General features: G+C 45.8%; 1 protein-coding gene across 1 annotated transcript in view; it reads right to left on the bottom strand.

The window, feature by feature from the left end:
• T265_09919 (hypothetical protein) overlaps window positions 1–22,912 on the bottom strand; it is a gene marked incomplete at both ends in the record, with an annotated part of 58,711 nt that overhangs the window by 30,843 nt on the left and 4,956 nt on the right. Inside the window, 5 exons of the mRNA XM_009176135.1 lie at window positions 38–180; window positions 2,791–3,024; window positions 4,925–5,265; window positions 6,570–6,727; window positions 20,225–20,500. Of these exons, the coding sequence (XP_009174399.1) occupies window positions 38–180; window positions 2,791–3,024; window positions 4,925–5,265; window positions 6,570–6,727; window positions 20,225–20,500 (1,152 nt within the window). The remainder of the gene's footprint in view (window positions 1–37; window positions 181–2,790; window positions 3,025–4,924; window positions 5,266–6,569; window positions 6,728–20,224; window positions 20,501–22,912) is intronic.

The raw sequence follows: 22,912 nt of genomic DNA, 5'->3' as shown, positions 1-22,912 counted from the left end.
TCGATGGATTGGAAGGCGAGGTCGTGTAGTGACATACCAACAAGCGGAAGTAATGTATAGTTACCTCGGTCCGAGCGGAACAGTCTGTAGGCTGAGTGGCAACGGTGCTCGTCACGGGTGTGGTTGCTGGAAGGGGACCATGATTGGATATGAAAGACCGACAACGAGAAGCGGGGTTATCTAGGACGGGCGGGGAATCGATAATGGATGGGCAAGATGGGGATGACTTCACATAGAAAGATAATTAAAAAGATGCTACAAAATGGACCAGAAAGGTGACAACAAACATCATGGTTCCAAGATTTGTGCAGAGCGATGTGCAGCTAACAGTGTGCAGTGGCTTCTCACAAACGGTCGCAAAGGTCCCAGTTCTACTCGCTTTTCCCACAACTGACAAAATGTAAGTATGTGAGCACTCACACATATACCTTGAAGCAACTTCATACCATGTGCATATGTGTTCGGGCTGATGTGGGAGGATAAACACCCGCCTGAAAGAACAATCAGTAAAAGCTGCGGTCCAACATAAGAACCAGCTCAGCTTTCAGACGTATACGGCGTTAAGAACGAGCTCCTGTCAAAACCAAAGAAGTGCAAACTGTCTGATCCCAAACCCTTCCTAGACTCGAACGGAGGTGAAAAATCTGTAAAATGGACGAAGTAATGTGAAAAGCTCAGAGCAACGCCTCATTATTATTGGGCACGCCCGTTCGGAGGATTTACGTATTTCGAATGGAATAATCGCACCTAACCCCTCCTGAGGAGGTACATTATCCACGTTGTGCTAGAACGTTCACAGAATATACTAGTCAAACGTGCGGAAATCACTGTGAAAAGTAACGAAGGTGCTGCTTCTAGACTGCCTTCCTCAAAACAGGATGCTATAGCATTGAAGCCACCTCTAGAATGAACAATTGGTCGAGTTACGATAAACATCATTCCAAAGTTGACGCAAAAATTCTAGATAGAGCGAATTTCATAAAAAACATTTTCCGATAAAGCAAACCTACTGCGCAAAAATGGTATCGCTACGACGAAAGAGAACCGATTTTATCAAGCTAAAAAACGTATCGGAATGTGCTATGTTCCCTGCAAAGTATGAACACAAACCAGCTACGGTTATCTTGGAAGCAATCAAACTATGCAGTTCAATCGCACATCAGTTTTACAAGCATTGCTGCGAACTTAAAAACAAGATTGAAATATGGTCTCGTAACTCTGTGTTGTTTCATTGCTTATTGGTGCACTCATTGTGGTGTGCCGAAAGGTTCGGCGGCCACTAACAGCTGACAATGCGACAAGGTTGGGTTACCACAACTACATCTATCAGACAAGCTGCAGCATCATAATCATCATCAACATTGACAGCATGACATCAGTGTTCAACGCCAATGCTTTGCTGCCGTACAACCATTACTTATTTGAAAACCTTAGTGTGAAGAAAAGAATAAAGGTGGACTGGGAAGGGGCTTAGTGCTAGCTTAACACAATCATTCCGTCTACAGATACTCATTCAAGCTCTGCGGATAGAAACTGAAAAGAACGCCATTGACATCGATTAGCAGTCATATCCTTTAGTGTCCCCAAACAAGTAGAATGAGGATCAGCGACAGCACATTTCAAGTTTCGAAATTCCTTACATATCCTTCTGCCAGGTCAACAGTTCACCGCCTCTCTGCTGACGACACTGAACTTGGCACGGAAAAAAGCACTGTCTTCGGCATACATACCTAACCAACGCAGCTTCTGGTGCTGGACACATTCCCCAGTGGAACTCCCCGTTACACAACCGAAAACCCGCCTTCTAACTGCCTCGTTACGAATCCTGCGGCACCAACCCTTACAAGACATCGTCCTGACTGAACGATTGTCTAACATCTGAAGACGTCTCAATTCCGCTGATTGAAAAGCCCGTCTCACATCCATACGATAAAAACAGTCCGTAATTTAGCCTGATACACGTCCCCTGAGATTTAAGGATACACCACTTTGACGCCACATGTATCTCAAATTAGTAGGTGCGACCCAAGCCTTGTAGATTCGTGCACTGACTTCATCTGTCACACTTCATTTATCACAACTAACACAACTTACACAATGTTAGGCGGAGCGAGACGGCTCAAGTGGTTGGAGCGAAAATTTACTGACAGGAAGGTTCGTGGTTCCTATCCGACCTCTGCCTCTCGACTTCCCCTGTCTAGGCTTGGGCAACCTGGAAGTATCCCAGCCTTCGTGCTTCCTTCGAGTGGCATGGCGGTTAGGCACCGAATGGGTGTTACAGCTGAACGGAAAAAAGGTGGAATTCCACACGGATCCCGCTTTACTGCTCGCACTCACGTGCTGCTACGGCCGAGAAGTCCATCCCAACCAAGATTAGCCAAGAATTCGGGACGCTTGCCGGTCCGGCACCAAGCCGAGGTCTGATTGGTCGAAAGTCTGGACCCAACAGCCGATCATGACCCAGTATTGGCCAAGTGCCGGATGCCAATGGCGCATCCAGAACGCGTCAGAATTTCCAGAAAGTTATTGCCGCCTATGCTATATATATGAAGCTCTGTACAGCTATTCCTGACTTCGTTTTGGGAGTTAATATACCTTGTGCACCTTTGGTGGTTGTTTTGACATGAACGCTAGCTTGGTAGGCTCAGACCGAGAACTAAGCTGACAAAAATACCGTTACTGCACACAATACGTAAAATGCGCGTGCGTCCTCCTGGATTCTAAGTGGCCTGTTCAGTGACTGCATGTTCAGGAGCATAGCCTAAAACTTTGTGGATGCAGAGCGCATACCAAGGGACGCCACGACCTTGGTGAGTTCATCCAAGTGTGCTTGACGAACGGCACAGAGGTGACTATCAACGTGTATCCAGTCGAGAAAGGATTCTTCTGCCCGGGAACTAAGAACGATACCAACCAACCCTGCAGCAGCAGCCTCTGGTTCATCAGAGGTGCGCAACGGAAAGCGAGTGGAGAGTGATGAGGCGGTTAGCTCAACCACTGTGTTTGCATCGTGAATTCTTGTTCCTGATACACAACACGCGTCAGTATCAAGCAATTTCAGTGCACAACTATGTTATCGACTATGACCCTTCACGATATTGTGTCCGTGGCGTGTCACTCTTTCGTCCATGAGGTGGAGTGAATACATCCTGGGGGCGGGCGGTTCACGTAACGCAGCCGAGTGATAAAATTGTGTGGAGTCATCTGCTTGGGTATCCATAAAAATGCAAATCACAGCTGTAGCACCCTTTCGGGGCCTAACTGCTATGCCACCCGAAGGAAGCGCTAGGTCTGGGATACTGTCAGGTTCCCCAAGTCCAGACAGGAGAAGTTGTGAGGCAGAGCTCGGGTTAGAACCACGGACCTTCCGGTGCCGGTAATTGAAAGGGACTTGTGGACACATACTACCCACCGAAATTCTGCACGTTAGCACAGTGTCATAGCATACTGTCATGTAGCTCAACTCCATTGGGTTGCTTGGGGTCTACCATATCAGTCAGTTGAGCTCGAGCTGGCTCAGTGGTTAAGACCCGAACTTAGTGACCGGTAATTCCAACTAGATCGCGGCATCCCAACTACTCTTGTCCAGGCTTGGGCAAACTGGCAGTGTCTAAGCCCGTGCTTCCTACAGGTGGCATGGCAACTAGGCACCGAAAAAGGTGTTACGGCTGTATTATTATTACTTTTGACAAATTCACTCATTTGCATACCAATTTGGTTTTCACTCCAGACTCACCTGAATTACCCGTTTATGATATCCTTCAAGTGAGCCTGTCGTAAGGAACAAGCTGATATTCAAATGAGGGTATCTGTCGAGCGTCGTGCAATTCGGGTTTAAGTAGAGNACGGTTCACAAAAATTTGAGCACTATGCTTACCTGGCGAGCTCTAAGAAACGTTAAATCGGTCGTAGGCTAACGAAGGGTTTTGAGCAACCTTGTGATAGCATTAATTTTATTTATTTACGTGTCAGTTGGTTACCACAGAACCATTCGTCCACTAGACGGGGTTCATAGCATCATTTTGATAGTCATCACGCCAGCAGTAGTAGATCGGTTTGGGGTCAACCCAAGTGTCCCAAAGGTGTCATCGGACTACTCAGTGTATATCAGCTGTTTCGCCACACATGAATCCTAACCAGAAACAAACAAATCCGCTGAGTCGATCCACAAGTGAACTATGGAAAAATATCCGTCCTCACTATCAACCATAACCGATTTCACACCATTAATATTCTAATGATGACCATGTGTGATATCCACTAAGAAAACACGTAACACTGAAATTTCACCTCACCCGATCGAGTACTAGAAGATCAGGCTGGGCCAATGGCCAATGAACACAGCCCATCAGGTAGAGCCAAATTAGCGGGTGTAATAAGCCGATGCGTCCGGTTATCGCCGTCACCATATGCTACAAATGAGTTGATGTAGTAGACGCTGACGAAATCCAATGAAACACGTTAGGCATATTCATTACTGCTACGATATACACACTGCCACAACAACACGCGTGATGGACAGAACTTGAGATGTTTCAGCTTGATGCTACCTTCCGGAAGGTGCGCGATTCAAACCAGAAGCTGTCATCCCAACTTTAGCAACCTGACGACAGTTCAGCCTTTGTAATTCAGCTACGCACCGAAAAGATATTACAGCTGAGCTTTTGGGGGGACACATGGTGGACACCGATATAGTGACAGCATAATGAAAGAAACGCCAGAAGCCATTACGCACGGTCACAACTGACAAATGGCAAGAGCACCAGTATAACGGCGCAGCGAGACTATACTGCATAAGACAACATACCTGCATGTTTGATCACCTGCCCGCAGCCATTGGAACCTTACGCAAGGTCACAACTGACAAATGGCAAGAACGCCAGTATAACGGTACAGCGAGATTATACTGCATAAGACAACATACCTGCAGGTTTGATCACCTGCCCGCAGCCATTGGAACATGGTGGCCGGTAACCCACCACACTAGATGGTCCCTGAAGTCGATGGGGTTCAACAAAGACACCAGAAGGCGCCGGATACGACTGCACATGTCGTCCTCTGGAAATGCATGGCTCGGTGACTGTTGTGGTAGCCATCGTATAAGGAGTAGGAGTCGGGTGATGTGGTCCGGGGGTGATGTGGGATGGAACATGATGTGACGAGTCCCCAGAGGAGGCTCGACCAAGCCAACTGTTACTCCGTGGAGGTGGGGGAGGCGGGGGATTTCTTCTGCAGACCACATGAGGACCCTGTGCATACGGGTCCCTGAACGATGGATAGGAACTATGTGTCAACATGCATGAATTTACTCCACAATAAGGAGCCTCAGGTTTCATGATATTCCGAGCAGTATCGTACACATTAGCGAGTAGGTAGGAGGTTGCCAGCTTTCACAGTACGTTCTCAAGTTGGAGTCAACCACTAAACATATGGCTTCGGTAGAAGGGATCCGTGGAGAAAACCCTACACTGACATATGCGGAACAGCGTCTAACAACAGTAACCTGTGGAACATGAATGGCTCGTCCGTTATAGTGTATTCGCTCTCGTAAAAACCGTCTAGCCTGTCTTTGCATTACTAACAGGTTGTTTTTAGCGGACACGAACAAGGTTTTGAAAGCAATGCTGAACAAATGCCGTAGGCCTTAGGTTACCATATAGCCGCCACAGTCAGTCTTCTGATCCACAGAACGGAACCGGACAGACTGGTAAACCATCTCTTAATGTGACAAGCAGCTGAGTTCTACCGGACACCTAAAACGTGTTAATATTTGGATTGTAATTAGTTTTAGTGTGGGAAGTTTGCCGCATCTTTCCTGGGCGTTTCAGCCCTCAAATTCGTGAAATTTGGTCAAGATCACTTGCTTCCCTCAAAGCAATGTACTTAAAGTCCCCCATGTTCCCTACAACGACGTCATAATTGATTGGACGGATGTAAACATGCTGAGAAGACCTAAAAGAAGTAACAGTAATTCGAGAATGAATCCGAGTCATCCTGGTCCAGGATTGCAGTATGGTGAGAAGTTGGGATAAACAGTTGACTACCCTCGAATGGGCTAAACCCAGAAATCAATTGGGTTCTTTGACTTCACCATATACAAAACTCCTTTCTGGCTAGGACAAGAAACTAGACGATAACTCAGCCTTTTATAAGGCCATGCCGTCGAGGCTCACTGGCCCCACTCTTCAGCTTGGGCAGTGTTTCCCATCCAGCCAGGCGTCTAGGGATAACCACCAAAACGTTCTTCAAACAATTTTGTGGACTCATGTTCTTGGCCAGCCAGATTTAGATCCTACTAAAAGTACACATCACACCTTTGGTAAAGGCATTATAGGATTCATCCATCGATTCAGCCGATCCAGCCAACTACAGTGCGTAACGCACGTTAATTTCCAAGCCAGACCTAGGTGAAAAGCCCGTTAGGACACGAATAACAGCGTCACAGTGTGTAGAATGGAACCTAACCGTGTGTTGCGATGGAGATTTCGTGTTCCGCAAATTCTGAGACTTGAAAAACGGTCAGAAGAATTCACGTGATTAGTCATTATCCGGAGGGTGAATCAGCTTACCGCGTGTTCGGAACCTCTACATGAGCGGAATGAGGGGCCGAAAAGTTGTGTAACGAATGAGCAGATGGTGTTGTCGAAGGGACCCCGGTAAAGTCAACAGGATGGTTGTGATGAATGGCAGTCGAAGACAGACCACTATCCCGTGGATGTGTTGAAGGCTGGGAGGGTAATGTGTGGTAGAAAACGGACATTAATGTGAACAACGGTGGGGCGGATATTACGGTAAAAACAAACGCCCAAAAATAATCCGTTGTGTTGCTAATGATGACTAACGTTCACAGAGCACAGAAGAAGAGCAGAAGATGTAAATAAACAGCTACTGTAACAGAGCAGTGTTCAAGTTTCAATCAAACTGCGCAATGAGTCAAAAGGCTTAGTCCAATTAAAAGTTCCATTAAAAATGAACGTAAGCCTCTGATTATTTAGTCAACCGAGGGCAAAACGCAAATCTGACATACTCCTGACGGTCAACAATTCACTGAGCAAATGAAAGGGATGAAAAGAAGGCTACCAAGATGAAAAGTTCAAAGGGGGCAATATCCTACAATACAACGCTGAGGTAGAAGCGGGTAGCGTATCGAAGCCGAAAGGTCCCTACTGAGATGCTGTCCGTAGCTGAACACGTATCTGTGCTGTTGTGTTTACACTGAAAGGTCAGTTCATCAAACATCATTAACTTTTTCAGTAGAAAATCGATTACACAAGGCATTCGCCGATTGGCTTTTCAAGATATCAGACTAGAAATGGCAAACTGCACACCTGAGACAAACACACAATTCCGCCGAACAACAAACCAGTTTTAGTTGAATGTCATGAAACACAAAAGCAGAGTCTTTCCCCAAAATACGCAAAATCATATATGCCGGATGAAGCGAACAGACCGACGGTGCGTGTTTGAAGATCGAACTATAAAACCACTCGGAACAACAAAACCAATAAAACCAGAGGAGAGTCAGGTGTTCATTTATTCCTCTCCTTCTGTATGGACGCAGGCAGTCAGTTCGAGGACGAACTGCAAAGCCTGAGTGTCAGCTATTCTCAGCTAAAATACGGACCTGGATGGATCTAAACAGACAGGGCATTGTACGTGACAAACCAAATCGGACAGTGTCATTAAAACTAGATGAAGGTAACGTGAACTGACTGGAGTGGATGTCAGAACATGAGGAATTAAGCTCAGTAAACCACAGAAGATGAGATGAGGATGGGATCACAATTTATGACCCGAAACAACGAATAGGGTTGGACAGACTAGTGAGATATGCCAAGTGAAGACAGCACCCACCAGAGCATGGCCCCCTGTCGTTCGCGTGAATTGCACCCATTCAATTATCTTACTGATGAAGCAGTGTGGTTTTTTAATTACCTTCAGAGGTGCCTTCCACGTTTCAGATCATTGTGGTTGAAATATTAACTAATGACCTACCTACCACACCCTTTTAAAAAGGAATTCCATACAGTTCCGATCGAATTTCTTGAAAAAACCGTAATAGGACCCAACAGTCAGTTTAATTCAGTTTTCCAGCTCATTAGCGGTGCACTAAAATAGAGTGATCTCAGTTGCTACAGCTCCGTTCACAGAGGATAAGGAGAATAAGTAAATAGGGACAATGGGTTGAAATGGTCAAATCAGTTGATTTATGTTGAATATTATCTTCGTTTGATGTGGATAGACTGGAGGGCTACGCGATGAAGGCGGAAGAGCAGAGGTTAGACAGCCACTGATTGCGTGACAGCCATACCTGTCAGGGTCACTGACCACCGGTTTGTATCGTCCCGTGATTGTCATCCGGGAAACCGACAGTTAACAACGCAACTCAGTTGACTGATACGGTCTGTCATGCTTCGTTGGCAGGTCACGGACTGACCTACTCTTTGTCACTTCCATCCGACACAAGACAAGGCGCAGAGAGTTCTACGAGGCAAACGGTCCTCTGGCGTGTGAAGCACATTACCTAACCACCGGAACCTATGGATTGGGATCAGCTGATCTGTCGAGGGAAAAGAAACTGCTCCGGAAACTATATGGCGTATTTTAGCATTACTGATCTGATGTTCATTCCAGACCTTGCAACGCTTCGGAGGGACCCATAGTCAACACAGAGAGCCTTCAAAGGTCTTCCATACGCAGCAGGCACGTCCCTGATCCATAAAGTAGAACAGACCAGACCACTGAACTCTACAAATCACAATCTCATCTCACGTCAGCAAATCCAGCTCTGGTGTTCTCGATTCGGGAATTAATTTCGTCTTTCACTAGACCCCCAGGACGTATGCAGATGCCCAGGTAAACGCCGATCGGTTTACCTGCGAGCACGAGGCTTGGGTTTGATCCCGCCCTATCTTGAAGCAGCACTTTATACTTAACATGTGCGGGGCGCAGTAGAATTAGTTAGGCTAGTTGAAACAGTTTGCATTTCTGAGGAGTCTGACTCAAGAAAAGCAATAGTGTCGGCATACTCAGTGTCCGCTTGCAAACGCCAAGAGAACATTTTGATCCCCGAGGTGTTAGAGGCAGGTAAGGAAGAGTTGAACAGCATATCGATTATGAAGGTGGAGAGAAAGAACGAGAGAGGACATCCTTTCAAGACATCACTGCATTTGTTGAAGTCAGGAAAGAATTTACCGTGGACACGTTGGGAGGATGCATATAAAGCCTTCATAAGGGACAAGTAGCTACAAGAGGCATTCTTCATCGCCAGACAATGTCACAGTTTCTGACTATCAGCGGAGTTAAATGCAGATCTGAGGTCGACAAACAATCGCTATTGGGTGCGATTGTTTCCGTTGTTCCCGAGCTATTGCGATCCACCGGCGCTTCGTCAATCCCAAGGCTTCAAAGTATTCGGCGTTTAAGGGGTATGCGAGCAGCGTCACAGTCATCTGTCGCTGGTATAGTTTCCCTAGCTTTAGTCTGATGATGATGAGATCAGTGTTAACTGGGATGTGCCAGAGTCCTCGAGCAGAGGACTTCAAAGCGTATGATCACGGTGTCTTTCACCTTTCTTTACTCGTCATCCAGATTGTCATTGTCCTCGTCGAATTCTGGGAGCTTCTCAGCCAACTAAACTCGATATTGTTGAGACACAGAGATGATCTGCAGGTGGTGAACTGAATGACACAATGAAAAAGTTGCTTCTCATTATCCGTTTGGTAAGCCCCACATGGGCCGCAAAGACGGGCTTCTCAAGGACTTAGTCGGCCAACATGAGCATTCATATCATTCACCAGAATCACGATAGCTGTAAGTAGCACTGACCGGTGTAACCGCAACAAATATCTATAGAAGCTGCATTCCTCAGCATCGGAGCTGCATCCATCAGGAAGTATGCTGACACAACAAGATGCATTGATCTTGATTGAACAGCGCGAAAACGACATTTCAATGGAACCCACTCCAGCAGTACACATCAAGTTTTGGGGATAAGCATAACTTCCACGCCTTAGATACGTGGAGTACAGCCAGTGAACAAAGACCTGTGAGGGCAAATAGTGGTTCCCGGCTGTTCAAGCTGAAGAAGGGAGTTGGTTCAGTTATCACAACTTGAGCCTTTGACTCAAAAGTCTGACCCACAAAGCAGAGGGAGGATATAGGGTTTCGTTCGTGGAACATTCCCCTAACCTGACTAGAAAGACTGAACCGTGAGACGGCAGTTACTTGGGTATTCATGAGAGACTCGTCCAGGAGCCAACGACTCAGTAGTCTGAGCCACTTGGCTGCGGGGGGCTGGCCTGGTCCGAGTGCGCAGGGGGTAAGGCGTTACTGTGCCACTGCTAATGCAGGTGTGCACAGCAAATGTCTTTTGAGCACCACTGGACTCTTTGGTCTTAAAAAATTTCGATCGTATTGAATAATGCGCCAACCTTTGGGCGATCGGAATATATGGCTTCTAGGGCTAACGTTTTCTATCCCGTACTTTTTCAGGATAAGGCAGAATTGCTGCTTCCATAAGTATGGAGGTGCTGGTTACCTGAAGGAAACGGTTTACTGCCTTCACACTCCTAAAGTATAGGACAGTAAGACTTTACCTCCAGACCGCCTCGCAATGCGGTTTCTCGTAGTACGGGTCTCGTTCTTCATTGGACTGCTCTCCATCGGTCACCTGGGCCTCCAGTTAAGAGAAACGACGAACCAGATGGCGAGACGGGAATTGTGGAACTGAAAGATGGAGGACTATATACGGTTCAAATACGAATCAATCACACTGCTGGCCGAATAGTACAGAGTTTCCTACTAACCGGAAAGCCACCAGTTCGAGTATTCCAAAGCATCTGAGAGACGTGCACTTCTCACTATTCCCGACGGTGGTGAATTTGCCCAGCAGTAATTTTCGGCTGTTTAGCATACATTAACTGCTCCATTAGGATGAAATCCAACACCTACACGTCAAACTGTCATGCTCCCCATTGCGACTGTGTGATTGCGCACGATATTCTAAGCGTCAGGCTGTTTGTCACTCAACAACGCAATGAACACCCTCATACGACCAAATTTTTCCGGCTTTTACAAGGCAATACTAGAAAAGGACTGCTAGAACTACAAAGTGCAGATGAGTGTCACGTGTCGAGAAGCAGGAGAACCCATAGGCTACGTTTAGTTTCTAGTTCCATTTGACCATAAGCGGCACATCACAGAATGAACACTTCCCATCTTCCTTTGGCAAGCCTTCTCGACACGGGTGCCGTATTGAATGTGGGGTTCTTAGGTTTTCAATAAAAGTGCAGCCAGCTACAACAGAGAAGGCCGAATTCGGCCGAAAAAGGACTAGGAAAAAACGTTGGGGATCAAGTAAATGAGTTGGAGATGGAAGGAAAACCCAAGTCTTGAGGAACATCTACGAAGTTATAAGAATCACATGGAACGAAGTGAAGGAAGCAGGCCAATGTACCAACAGCCAAACAAAAGTCCCAGTTTCAAAGACAGAACTGTCACTACCGATACTGAAAAGGCGAGAAGTAATCCACAGCTGTTCCATCCTTGTTAAAAATCGTTTACCACGCGCATCACACATATCATCAGGGAAATTTGAACACAAGACACCTGGGTTGTAGCCTGATGGCATAGTGTACATTTGGTAACCGTAAGTTTTCGAGTTAGAATCTCCCTAGAGATTCGTGAAGTGCGCACTGTTGACTAATTACAACAAGGATGAAACAGTTGTCCAGTGCTTCTCATCCGTTTGACATACACGATCCTGCTCACAGGATCGTGGAATCACGATCAGGCTGCTTGCCCTACCAGTAAAGCGTTGTGAACCAGTCATTCTGGCTGAAGGAGTACGAAGGGACAGCTGTTGTACTACCACTTCGGAGCGCGAACATTGAATTATTACCGGGCTACAGAAGCTCAGACAGTAGCTGTCAAGATATCCCGCTCTGAAATTGAGCTATGCTTCCTCACATAACCCCACTATCACGCCACAGCTACAGTAAAAAGTTTCTCCGTAAAGGGCTCCAACTCAGAAACGGGAGTTCGTTGGCCATAATAGGAAATGTGGGTCCAACTAAATTAGAAATGGGCGACGGTTACTGGTAGTAAGTGGGCCCGTGCACACGAACTGGTTTCACTTATCCCTCGTAAGGTTCTCATGAGTAGAAAAGGGGTGCACTCTAGCGAGTTGACAACAGTTTATTTCACGCTTTGGGGAACGCATAAGCACGGATAAGTCGGTCCGTAGAGAGAGCAAGCAAACCAACCAATGATTTGAGTGGGCAAGCCGTGAGGATAAACCCAAGGAACGTCGAATACAGAACAGAACTAGGTTGAAATAGAGGTGGTTAAAAATGTATCGATGATAGTTTGTCCTCAAAAGATTTTTGTGTGCATCCAACCAGTACTGACGGATGATTTATTGGAAATGTCAGTTTCGTGTTTGATCACTAGTTTGGTAGGCAAGCTGAAGACACAGACGATCGCCCTCTGCGCTGTAGGAAAAAATGACGCGAAAATTTATATTCAATGTCAAGGTTTCATTGATCAAAAGCAAACTGTTCTCTAACATCTTGCAGCCTGCATATAACATTTATCGCGGTGTTCCTTGGAAAGAATAGGTTGTGGAAAAAAATTGACAACAAAAATTGACAATACGTTGCGTGCCTCTGTGACACATCCAGTCCCAGTGTGGATAGCCCCTGCTCTCGCTGTTTTGAGAGGACCTTACACAACCTCATATCCAATTCACTTTCCTAACCTGAGCTCTGGTTACTTACATTTGCTCACAGTGACGATTTCATTGGCTTTGTAGTCTTACCGTAACCTTGATCTCGAGTGCAGGTAAACAGCGAATGAGATTACCTTATTAGTTGAGTTCACTCTGCCCTGTTATGGTATTCCTTACTGAAGTCATGAAACTTTAGTGTCACCATCACACGGTTGGCCAGAGTGAATAGAGATGTAGGCCTTGTGGTGTGGTGAGATGGCTCAAATGGTTAGAACACTAGTTTATTGACCGGAGGGTCTGTGGTTCGAACCAAACCTCTGCCTCTCGACTTCCTCTGTCTAGGCTTGGGCAACCTGGCAGTATCCCCCCTTCGGGTGGCATGGCAGCTAGGTACTTGTGGTGTGGTGAGATGGCTCAAATGGTTAGAACACTAGTTTATTGACCGGAGGGTCTGTGGTTCGAACCAAACCTCTGCCTCTCGAGTTCCCCTGTCTAGGTTTGGGCGACCTGGCAGTATCTCAGCCCTCGTGCTTCCTTCGGGTGGCATGGCAGCTAGGCAGAGGAATTTGTACAAAACACCGGTTTCGCTGAAAGTATGTTACCACATCGGTGACCTTGAAACCTCAACAACTACGTGACCGTTTACATCGCATGCACCAAACAATGACTCACTTACCATGCAACAATAACAAATGCTCTTGGCAGGTGCTACCACATCCGACGTGCGGTCGATCACGTAGGGAACGAACTAATTGCAGGGGATACAATGTCAGGATTGTTGGTAAGGCAGTCCATCATTGTGAGTCACCGATGCAAACTCGGGACTTCTCTGCGGTGTTCCAGGCTAAGGTAACTCAGGACCTGCTTTGCATATCAACGACTTTCTGCGCTTATTATTTTCCACCAAAACGTTTGTGTGCATGTTTAGTTTTGATTATTATTAAACGCACCATCAACTGGAAATATACTTTATTTCACGATACTTTTTACTTTTTTACGACAACTACCACTGTGAAATTTGTGGAACACCCTGTATCCCTTCCAACATCAAGATGATAGACGAATTTAGTCACATTTGGGAGGTGTTCGTGCTTCACATGGACAAGCGATGTGTCTCTCGTGTTAAGATACAAATAAGAAACCGGGTTTGATTCGATCCAATCGACCAATGGGATAACGAAAAATAGCTGCAATACCATACAAGCGGTGATATTTTGCGTATTTTTCAAAGAAACACGGTATTTGTTCGCGACTTTCATTGCCACTTTCTGTGTTCCACCCAGTTCTACGCTGCGCAGTCAGCAGCCTTCAGGCAGCAGCGTGCCACCAAATGAATATGTGGTTGGGTGCGAAAAACGCAAAACTAAGGATCAGGGCCAGGTGAAAAACAGCCGAGAACACGGTGATAAAAAAGCAGGTCGAAGAGTGGGGTCAGTATGATAGACAAACAGGGTTGTCGGTCACCCTGGGCGGTGGAGTAGGAATAAGCACACACACACACAGAGAATGTGAGCACCTCACGACTTGTTTAGTTTCGTCGCGTCAAATAGTATGGGCAGAAAACAGTAGCTAGCAAGGTCTTTGTTTACAGCCGGAAAAGACTGGAAAAAAACAGAGAATAGGACAACTTTTCACAGATTACGTCATTCCTTCTACTCGTTTGTGACCGACCAAAGGATTAATTTGCAATCGCACACGGAAATGATCCAGTGTAACCGTCATCATCAACAACACCAGCATCAGCGTATAACACTGATGCTTCGCTGCCGTACAGCAATAATTTATTTGGAAGCCTTATTGTGAAGAATCCCTGCTGGCCTACCACAATCACTCCGAGGTATCTACTCCGCCAGACCCCGATTCAGTCAATCTGGATACAAACTAACAATAAAAACGCCACTGATATTGATTAGCAGTCACGTCTTGTAGCGTCTCCAAACACGCACAGTGGGGACCACGCGATCCTCATCATGGAAGGCGAGTCGCACTTATAGCATCCAGAACATTTACAATCTCTTTCATATCCCTCTGTCAGGTCAAACGTTGACCACCACTCCGCTTGCATCACTCTGAACTGCGCACGGAATAGAACACTCTCTTCGGCAAACGATGAGTCGGTATTTGCAACACATGGCTCAATTATCATAGATTTTGGTGCTGGATGCATTCGTCGACTGAGCAAGCGAACACTCGTTTTCGGATTATTTTATTGCCGATTCAGCAGCCTACATGAGCTGTGAATCTTATACACGAGTGGTCAAAAAAATGAATACATCTCATTTCCAGTGCTTGCAGAGGCCACGTCTCACAAGACAATTGTACGAATAAGAAAGACCTATTGAAAAAGGCCATAAACCGGGGAGTCCACAACAGTCGCAACCTAGTGTGCAACACCTTAACGTCCAGGGAATCCACTCGCAAGACAAAAAAAACCCACATTCATGTTAGAAATTATCTAATGATGCAACATTTATTCCACTGATCTTTTAACATGTTAAACCAGCAAATGTCCGGTTTCTGCTTTTGATCGCAAATGCATCATCTTTATTCACTTAACAAATTACTTTAGACACTTCACACGCGGATTGTCCTGAAAATGAAGAATACTATTCAATAGTCTGCCTTTTCAGACCCTAGGGTTTCTACAGCCCAATCTATGAAAACATCCACTGTGTGGACAAAGCTATTCACAGTTGCGAAGGCTACTAATTTGGTTTAGATAACCTTCGGTTCGACGAATATCAATCCCTGTGCAGACAGAGAGTCCTTTGTGGGGATTTGGAGCCGGTTTTCTACTGTTCTGAAGTTGGCCTCAAGCTGTTTATATTAAAGACAGGATGTGGGGGGACCTAATCAAATGCCAAATAGTGAGCCGCGATAAATTTTCAGTGTGTAGCTGTCATACACCCTAAAGTTTCCAGGCCCAAACAGGAGCGACCGTGGATATCAACGACAACCCGATTCACTGATAGTGCATTAAACCGCCAAGCTATCTCCAGTTGTGAGGTGACTCCAAACGAGCCTTCATCGATAAACAGCGAACCAATAGCTAAATCACCAGTGCTACAGCACGTCGTCGTGGTGCATAGTGGATATCGAGTACGAGTCTCTCCAACAACATTTTCCTACACGAACACAAATGCACGCAACGCGTAGGACATCCTTTCGTTGGACTCTACAAATTTACAACAAACTATTCAGCGTGGCCGGGTTCTGAACAGTCTTCATGTTCCTACAGATAGTGACTCATCCAAAAGTAGGCCAAAACAGCGTACCTCAGTAGTCACGATTTAGCTAACGGCTTCTCCCACTTGAAGGTAGAGCCAAATGCACCTTTTCTCTGAAGGGATAACTCTCGGGGAAATGCTGAATACATTCATAATCGACCGAATTCAGTCTTTTATCGGCCACTCATCGCTGCACCATGACAAGTCAAATATTGGTGAGTAGATAGCAGTAACCCACCAATCCATGGCGCTCACGCAGTTTTGGAAACAACAATGCAGGTCAAATAGCTGTTGCACCGGTCAGTGCAGATCTGGAAATTCCATTACGGCACCGAGGAATTAGTAGCTTAGGAAATGTTATTCTGGCTCTCAAAACATACACCTCAACCGATGCTGAAAGACCCTGCTGCGAAATCTCAGTCATGAATCGCATGTTTGAAGAATGACGGCCATACACACGGGGGGGGGCTAACTTACGCATGAGTTACTTTGGTTGTTTCGCGAGAAAAAGACAAGCTCGAGGAAACACGAAGCAACAAGTTCGGATAAATTTCGGCCCGGGCAAACTGGGTAAACAACGCAGCCCGTTCGATGATATGTGAAGTTGCGCCCAACGGACCATATACACGGGAGCTTGTGGTGGATGTGGCGATGTGCTAGCCCAGTCAACAACCAGATGAATCACCAAATCAAACGACCAAAGCGGATCGTGATAAACAATGGTGTTTACAAAGCTGAGTATGAATCGAAGATGACTTGTTTCGAATGGGGCAAATTAGCCTGCGAGAAACTCCATGCAATCGAACCTCCATAGTTCGGAAAAGATCGTGATTGTCATGTTTCTTTTTTTAATTCGGACTCCATCAATGCAGAAAGATGTTCAACACAGCGAATCCGCTCAGAAGAGAGACTGGACAACCATAACGTTTGATACTAAATGCAAAAAAGATATACCACACAAGCCAAGGAGGCGACTTAATATCTCGCTCGGAGTTCTCTACATTCCATATGGCGAGCCCCTTCCCCAGTAAGACTAAATGGCTTTCCTGTGCTTCGCTCGCTCATTCCCTCTTTCAGATCTGGAATGCGAGTCTTTTTTATCCAATGTGATTTTCCTCGCATGATTAGCAGAGGTCAAGTGATGTGCATTGCACAGTTCGAATAATATAGTCGCTCAATTAACGATGGACTGTATGTACGTGTATGGACAAGTATGTAGGATAATATTGGGAGATGACGATAATAGCCGTGGATTTCGTGTCTACAGGTTCCTTTTCCACAGGACCCTGTAAACGTACAATCTAATAATTTTTGAATGGAGAGGGTAGTAATTCAGGAAAACAAATGTTAGAGAACGACGATAAACGGTCTGATCTTTCACCACTTTTCGCGTAAGGATTCATCTGGATCTTACCGCGCAGCCTACTCACTCTGCTGAAATATCACGTCCGACAAATAGCCAGTTTGTTGTAATAATCGACGTGGCGAGAATGAAAGTTGATATACTTCACACTGGCTACATTTACTTTTACACCGTGTCGGGTTGGTTTTCATTGTACTGAAAGCGAAGTTATGTGGACGAATGAGGTTAGAACGGTTGACTCGTGATTCAAAAGTGTGCACAAGACAGCAGCGATCCTTGAGTGCAGCGGTTACCTCATTGAGGTACTGACAGTCAATATACCTTCCTTTGGCGAATAATGAAGTCCAGACACGATTAAAGATAGTTCAAAAGTTTTGGTAAAACGAGATGTGAAATGGCTCATCATCATGCAATAGCAGCCTGGTTCTGCTTAGCTTCCATCAGGCCATTCGGGGAATTCAAACAGTAGTGTTTACAAACAACTGATACATGATTCACTGTTTACCGAGCCAACCTCAGTGCATCCACAAGAACCTCCGACTCTTACCACCCCCATGCAGAATTTTTACCACATGCCGTTTGACTTGAACAAAACTTGGCGACATCCTAGCCTCAAATAACCATGATTGATAGTTATCTGGATGGACGAACACGAACCCCATTCGTGTCCACCATATTAACCAACCATTTGATCCGTATACCGGCTTCGAAAACAACACGATAAGCATATCGCATTACATGGCAGAGCCGAGATGCCGCAGCTGTTCGAAGTTTTGTGTATCTACGGAACCAAATGTGCGCGCCCAACAACGATTGTTGGTGAGAATTCGGACAAAAGCGATTTGTTTCTGCCACTGGGCTGTCGATTTTTGACGTCCAGAAATTAGCATTCTTGTGGAGGTGGGGACGAAAAGGAGAGATGACAAGGAAACGAAAGAAGAATGAATCTTTCTGGACGACTGAGCGGAGACAGTGACATGAAGTTATGGAATGTTTGACTATGAAAGTTCACATAAGCAATAAACTATGCGCTGATAGTGTAAAAAAAATCCGGGTACCACAGTGCCGCAAGATAACTCGGTAGAGCGGTGTTAGGCGTCTAAGGCAGTGTACAACGAAACAAGAATTAGCCAGCGGTTCCAGTGGCAGGCAATAAATTCTTTCTGTGTAGATAAATGGGACAGGAGCAGCGACACGAAAACTTGGATTTGATTGTTTTTCAGCTCTCACTCAGCCCTACCTGAAGGACCCACAAATTCTAGCATAGATTAGTCCCAGGTTTACGAACAGTGACCCTCCAATGGGGCTTTTCTGTAGAAAAGAGTCGCTTGGGCGTGAGTGATAACACTTAAGTCATCCAACTACTACATGTACTCCATTCCCACACAAACCCGAACAACCTGTAACCATTTTTGTCGCGTTGTCATGGTAGTAAGTAGGCTAGAAACAAAACTCGGGGAAAAAGTGAACACGGAAATCCGACCCAGCCAAATCTGTCCAGTTTAATGGTGCTCACAGCAGTAGCTCCAATCAAGCTGTAGGCAGTGTCAAAATTTCCACAGTCTGCACCAAACGGCTAAAAAGTATAGAGATAACCGCATTGGGTGAAACACTTTCATTCATAAAGTGGGAGTTTACGAAAATTGATTGATCATATGGTCGAAGCATCTTACGGCTGCTTGGTCTGAAAGCAGGGCTACTGACAGGGTGATGCAAGGGGGAGATGCTGAAGACAGTACAATGAAGCACACTAGAGCGACCACTTCTCAAGGGTAGTCTGATTTTTGTTGGTCTTAACAGACCCCCAGTTAAACTAAGACGAATGCTTACGCTTATGATAGCAACTGTCAAATCTCTCTGCTTTACGTTCCCTATGATATTGGTGTGTTCATGAAGGACCTGCTTTTAAACACATCTCTCTTGCCCATTATATTCAAAGAAAAAATGCACACCTCATCGACACCCCTTCAATGGCCAATAGTTCCGAAACAATTTCTTAACCACTAACACGTTCTCGTCTTTTGGACGTATCGTCTCCTCCCTTATTTCACTGTTGCTACTCTGGCGCTTGTTTCTCCTGTCCCGTCGCCTGTGCCTTCCAACCAGATTAGGCGTCTTTGTTCATGCGACCATTCAATTCGACTTAAAACTAGTGTCGAGAACGTTCCGCTTTTGAAACTTTTCGTCACTGTCTCTATTAACTTCTAAAGGATTGAATTAACGTCCATCTCAACCCACTTTGGAGTTTGGGTTATTTCATATTACCATGCTGTCTTCCTGATCATTTTCACCGGGGGACTACGGTCGTATATTTCCTCTTCCTCCGTAACTGACACCTTGAAATAAAAGATTTATCTGCCTGTCATCATCTGCACTCTTCCGTTCTTAAAATGAACAAATGGATGCAAATAATTTATTTCGTTCGACGAATAAACCAGTGGTCGAGATGGCCCAAGTGGTTAGAGCGCGAATTTACTGACCGGAAGGTCTGTGGTTCGAATCCGACCTCCGCCAATCGACTTCCCCTGTCTAGGCTTGGGTAACCTGGCAGTATCCCAGCCCTCGTGCTTCCTTCGGGTGGCATGGCAGCTAGGCACCGAAAGGGTGCTACAGCTGAACGCTGAACGCATAAAACCACGGTATAGACCTAGCCATCAGAACAGATTTTTTACCAGACCGTCGGTGTTTACCATACTTGAGCTGTACGCGATACGTAATTCATGAGAAACACCCTCTATTTACCCCAGAAAACTGGCCTAATATCTGCATAAAACCTTTTAAAACATAGTACACAGATTGAGGCAGAAATTGTTGATTAATCTAGTACGTCCCATGGCATCCAACTAGGGTTAGAGATATATGACGGGTGTCTAGAATATTTCATCAGTCACCGAATCGACTTACCTGTTGACAAATCACCGTGGCGTAGTGTCCAGGGTGTGAAGGTCTGAGAAGCCCGCTAGGGCGAATGGTGTTAGACTGTAGTTGGCCGGTGGATTGTTGCGGAGAACTGTCATGTGACCAAGTCTTGAAATGAACAGGTGGATTAAGCGGCCTAGTCAAATTGGTCTGACATACAGGCGCGTTGAGGTGATGTGGTGACGATGACGACCGAACAAAGCCATTCGGTGGTGGATTGGGTGAGAAATTTTGATATAAATGACGTCTGCCATTGCAGATCTGGAATCGTGGTTGATTGGGTAGACCAGCAGTCACGTAGTTTTGATCGAAATAAACTGGATGAGGTGGCTGCTGTGATTGCATTATCTATTCAAATGGCTGTCGGTCGTAAACCTATGCCCCAAATCCAACGTGCACATTCAGACTGGCACCGCAGAGGGCTTGCATCAGATGTTCATTGTGCTGTACGCAAAGAAGGAAGAACCGAGTAGTCACATCTAGGCATGAAAGAAAAAAATGAACGACTTCTGTGCAACGCCTCACCACCAAAATGAGCTTTTATCAACTGGGACAAATGAAAGAGGCAATGAAAGAGCTCAGGTGTTAAATGGGGCTAACAACTTCAATTTTGGGCGTCCAACACAGACGATGTCATCTAAGTTCAGCTCGATGTTTTGTTGAGGTACCCAACCGTTGTGCATACTAGAGATGTGAATGCGAGAAGTGACCCGTAGAATCTCATACAACATCGCTGTCTCGAATGACTCTTTCCTAAATTTCCATGTAGACAACTATCTCTCTTGGACAAGCTCAAACTTCTGGAGTCGCAAATACCGCTGATGTTCCATCCTGTACTGTTGGAAATCGAACCATTTATTGATGTCTCCTCACCTTCCACAGTTCACAATTTTAAAACCGTGTGCGCACGTGCAGTGAATCGGGTCATCACAGTCAATGGCAGCAGCCAGTAAGATAATGGGGTAAATGAAATTGAAATAGAAAACAACGGCGGGTTAACGAAAAAGAACAAATGAACGGATCCACCGCCACTGGCCTCACGACATCGCTGTATCAATGAGTAAATCCAACTGTTCATAAGGTGAGTACTTCACACCCCAACCCAGCAAAAGACATGCACAGAGAGGCCAAGGCATTTTATTACGCCTGTCATCCTGAGTACTCAGGTCATGCACTGTCTGTCTTGTGATATCTTCCGGTCAGCACCTGCTCGGCAAACACTGTACGGGGAGGCAATCGATCGCCTGGTGTACGCAGCACATCACCGAGCCAGCGTAGCTGAAAAAGTCCAATCAACTCGATTGAATAAACAATTGATTTGTTGCCAAAGCCACTAACCACACTTCAGAACGGCCGACTCAATGTCTTCAGGATACACTTGTAATCCCTGAAAGGCAGCGCTGGTGAAAACCGTTCCTTGTCTTCAACGCAAAGCGGCCAGCCTTCATAAGTCTAAATCAAAACTGGACGCACTACCACGTTGGAGGAAAAACGCATTCGGTTCAGAGACAGCCCACATAAATCTTTCGAAAGGAAAGGGTGTGAGCAAGGTCTGTTGACCTATCTTAAAGAGTATGAACTTTAAACGCTGTTGCGTTTCCTTGACGTCAGTAGTTCATACTTAAAAGCTACTTTTGGGCAGAAGGCTGAAGCCTCAAACAGACGGGGATGCATCGGTGTATCGATATGAGTAGTAACAAGGGAAGTGGTTAATAAATTAAGGAGAGCTCTGGAGCTGCGTGGGCAGACTTCCCGAGTACCCAGGCCAGAGAACGAGGTTTAGGTGAGGCATCCTACTGTGAGTGTCTCACTGAAAAGTCTGACCCGCAAGGCTGTAAATCCTTTTCGGTACCTAACTGCCATGTCACTCGAAGGAAGGGCTGAGGTACCGCCAGGTTGCTTGTGGTAATGGGTAAGAATTTTCTTGGAAGACCCTGCCCGGAGCCAGTGATTCAAAAATAACTCACATGGATGTGGGAGTAAGGCATGGATGCTTGACTCTTAGTGTGATTCAGCATCGATAATTCTATAATTATGGACATTCTGGTTGCCTAAAGAAAACACCGTACTGCATTCACACTCGCAACGCAAAAGGAAGTATGACTGTTGCGAGTACTTGTAGTATGAAGACTTCCTGTCTTTGTCTGGTTGCTCCGCCTTGACCTTTATGGCATAGTTGAAATTTGAGTGGTGAGGTTCCAGTAAGTATAGACTGTGGCATCATTACAGCACTCAAGTCTGACCACCACGTCATGGTAGTAGCACGTCTGTGGGACGAAGAAGAGTGAACCAACGTAACCACGCTAAGGCAATCGAATAATATGATGACTCAGTACGCAACCGTAGCTAAACGATTAACTTCAATCTCTACGTCCATAAATAAATGTCAGTTGAGTTCAGTTCAATTTAGCAGATATAAGCCACGCACTAGGTGTGCGTTGATTCCATGCTGCTAGTTTCAACTGCCGGAAAATGGGACAGTGGTAGATACAGCTAACCATTGGAGGAAACTGCATACTCGGTTAGTTCGGGAACTGGGCGGCTACGCAGTGAAGGCGATAGGTCTGATACATGAGCGCCACTGACTGCGTGGCTCATCATCAGCATCGACAGCATGACATCAGTGTTCAACACCGATGCTTCACTGCCGTACAACCATAACTTATTTGAAAG

Source organism: Opisthorchis viverrini (assembly GCF_000715545.1).
Source record: "Opisthorchis viverrini unplaced genomic scaffold opera_v5_318, whole genome shotgun sequence".
In the NCBI taxonomy this organism is placed as follows: Eukaryota; Metazoa; Platyhelminthes; class Trematoda; order Opisthorchiida; family Opisthorchiidae; genus Opisthorchis; species Opisthorchis viverrini.
Note: the sequence above shows the minus strand (reverse complement) of the source record. Positions and strands in the feature narration are given on the sequence as shown.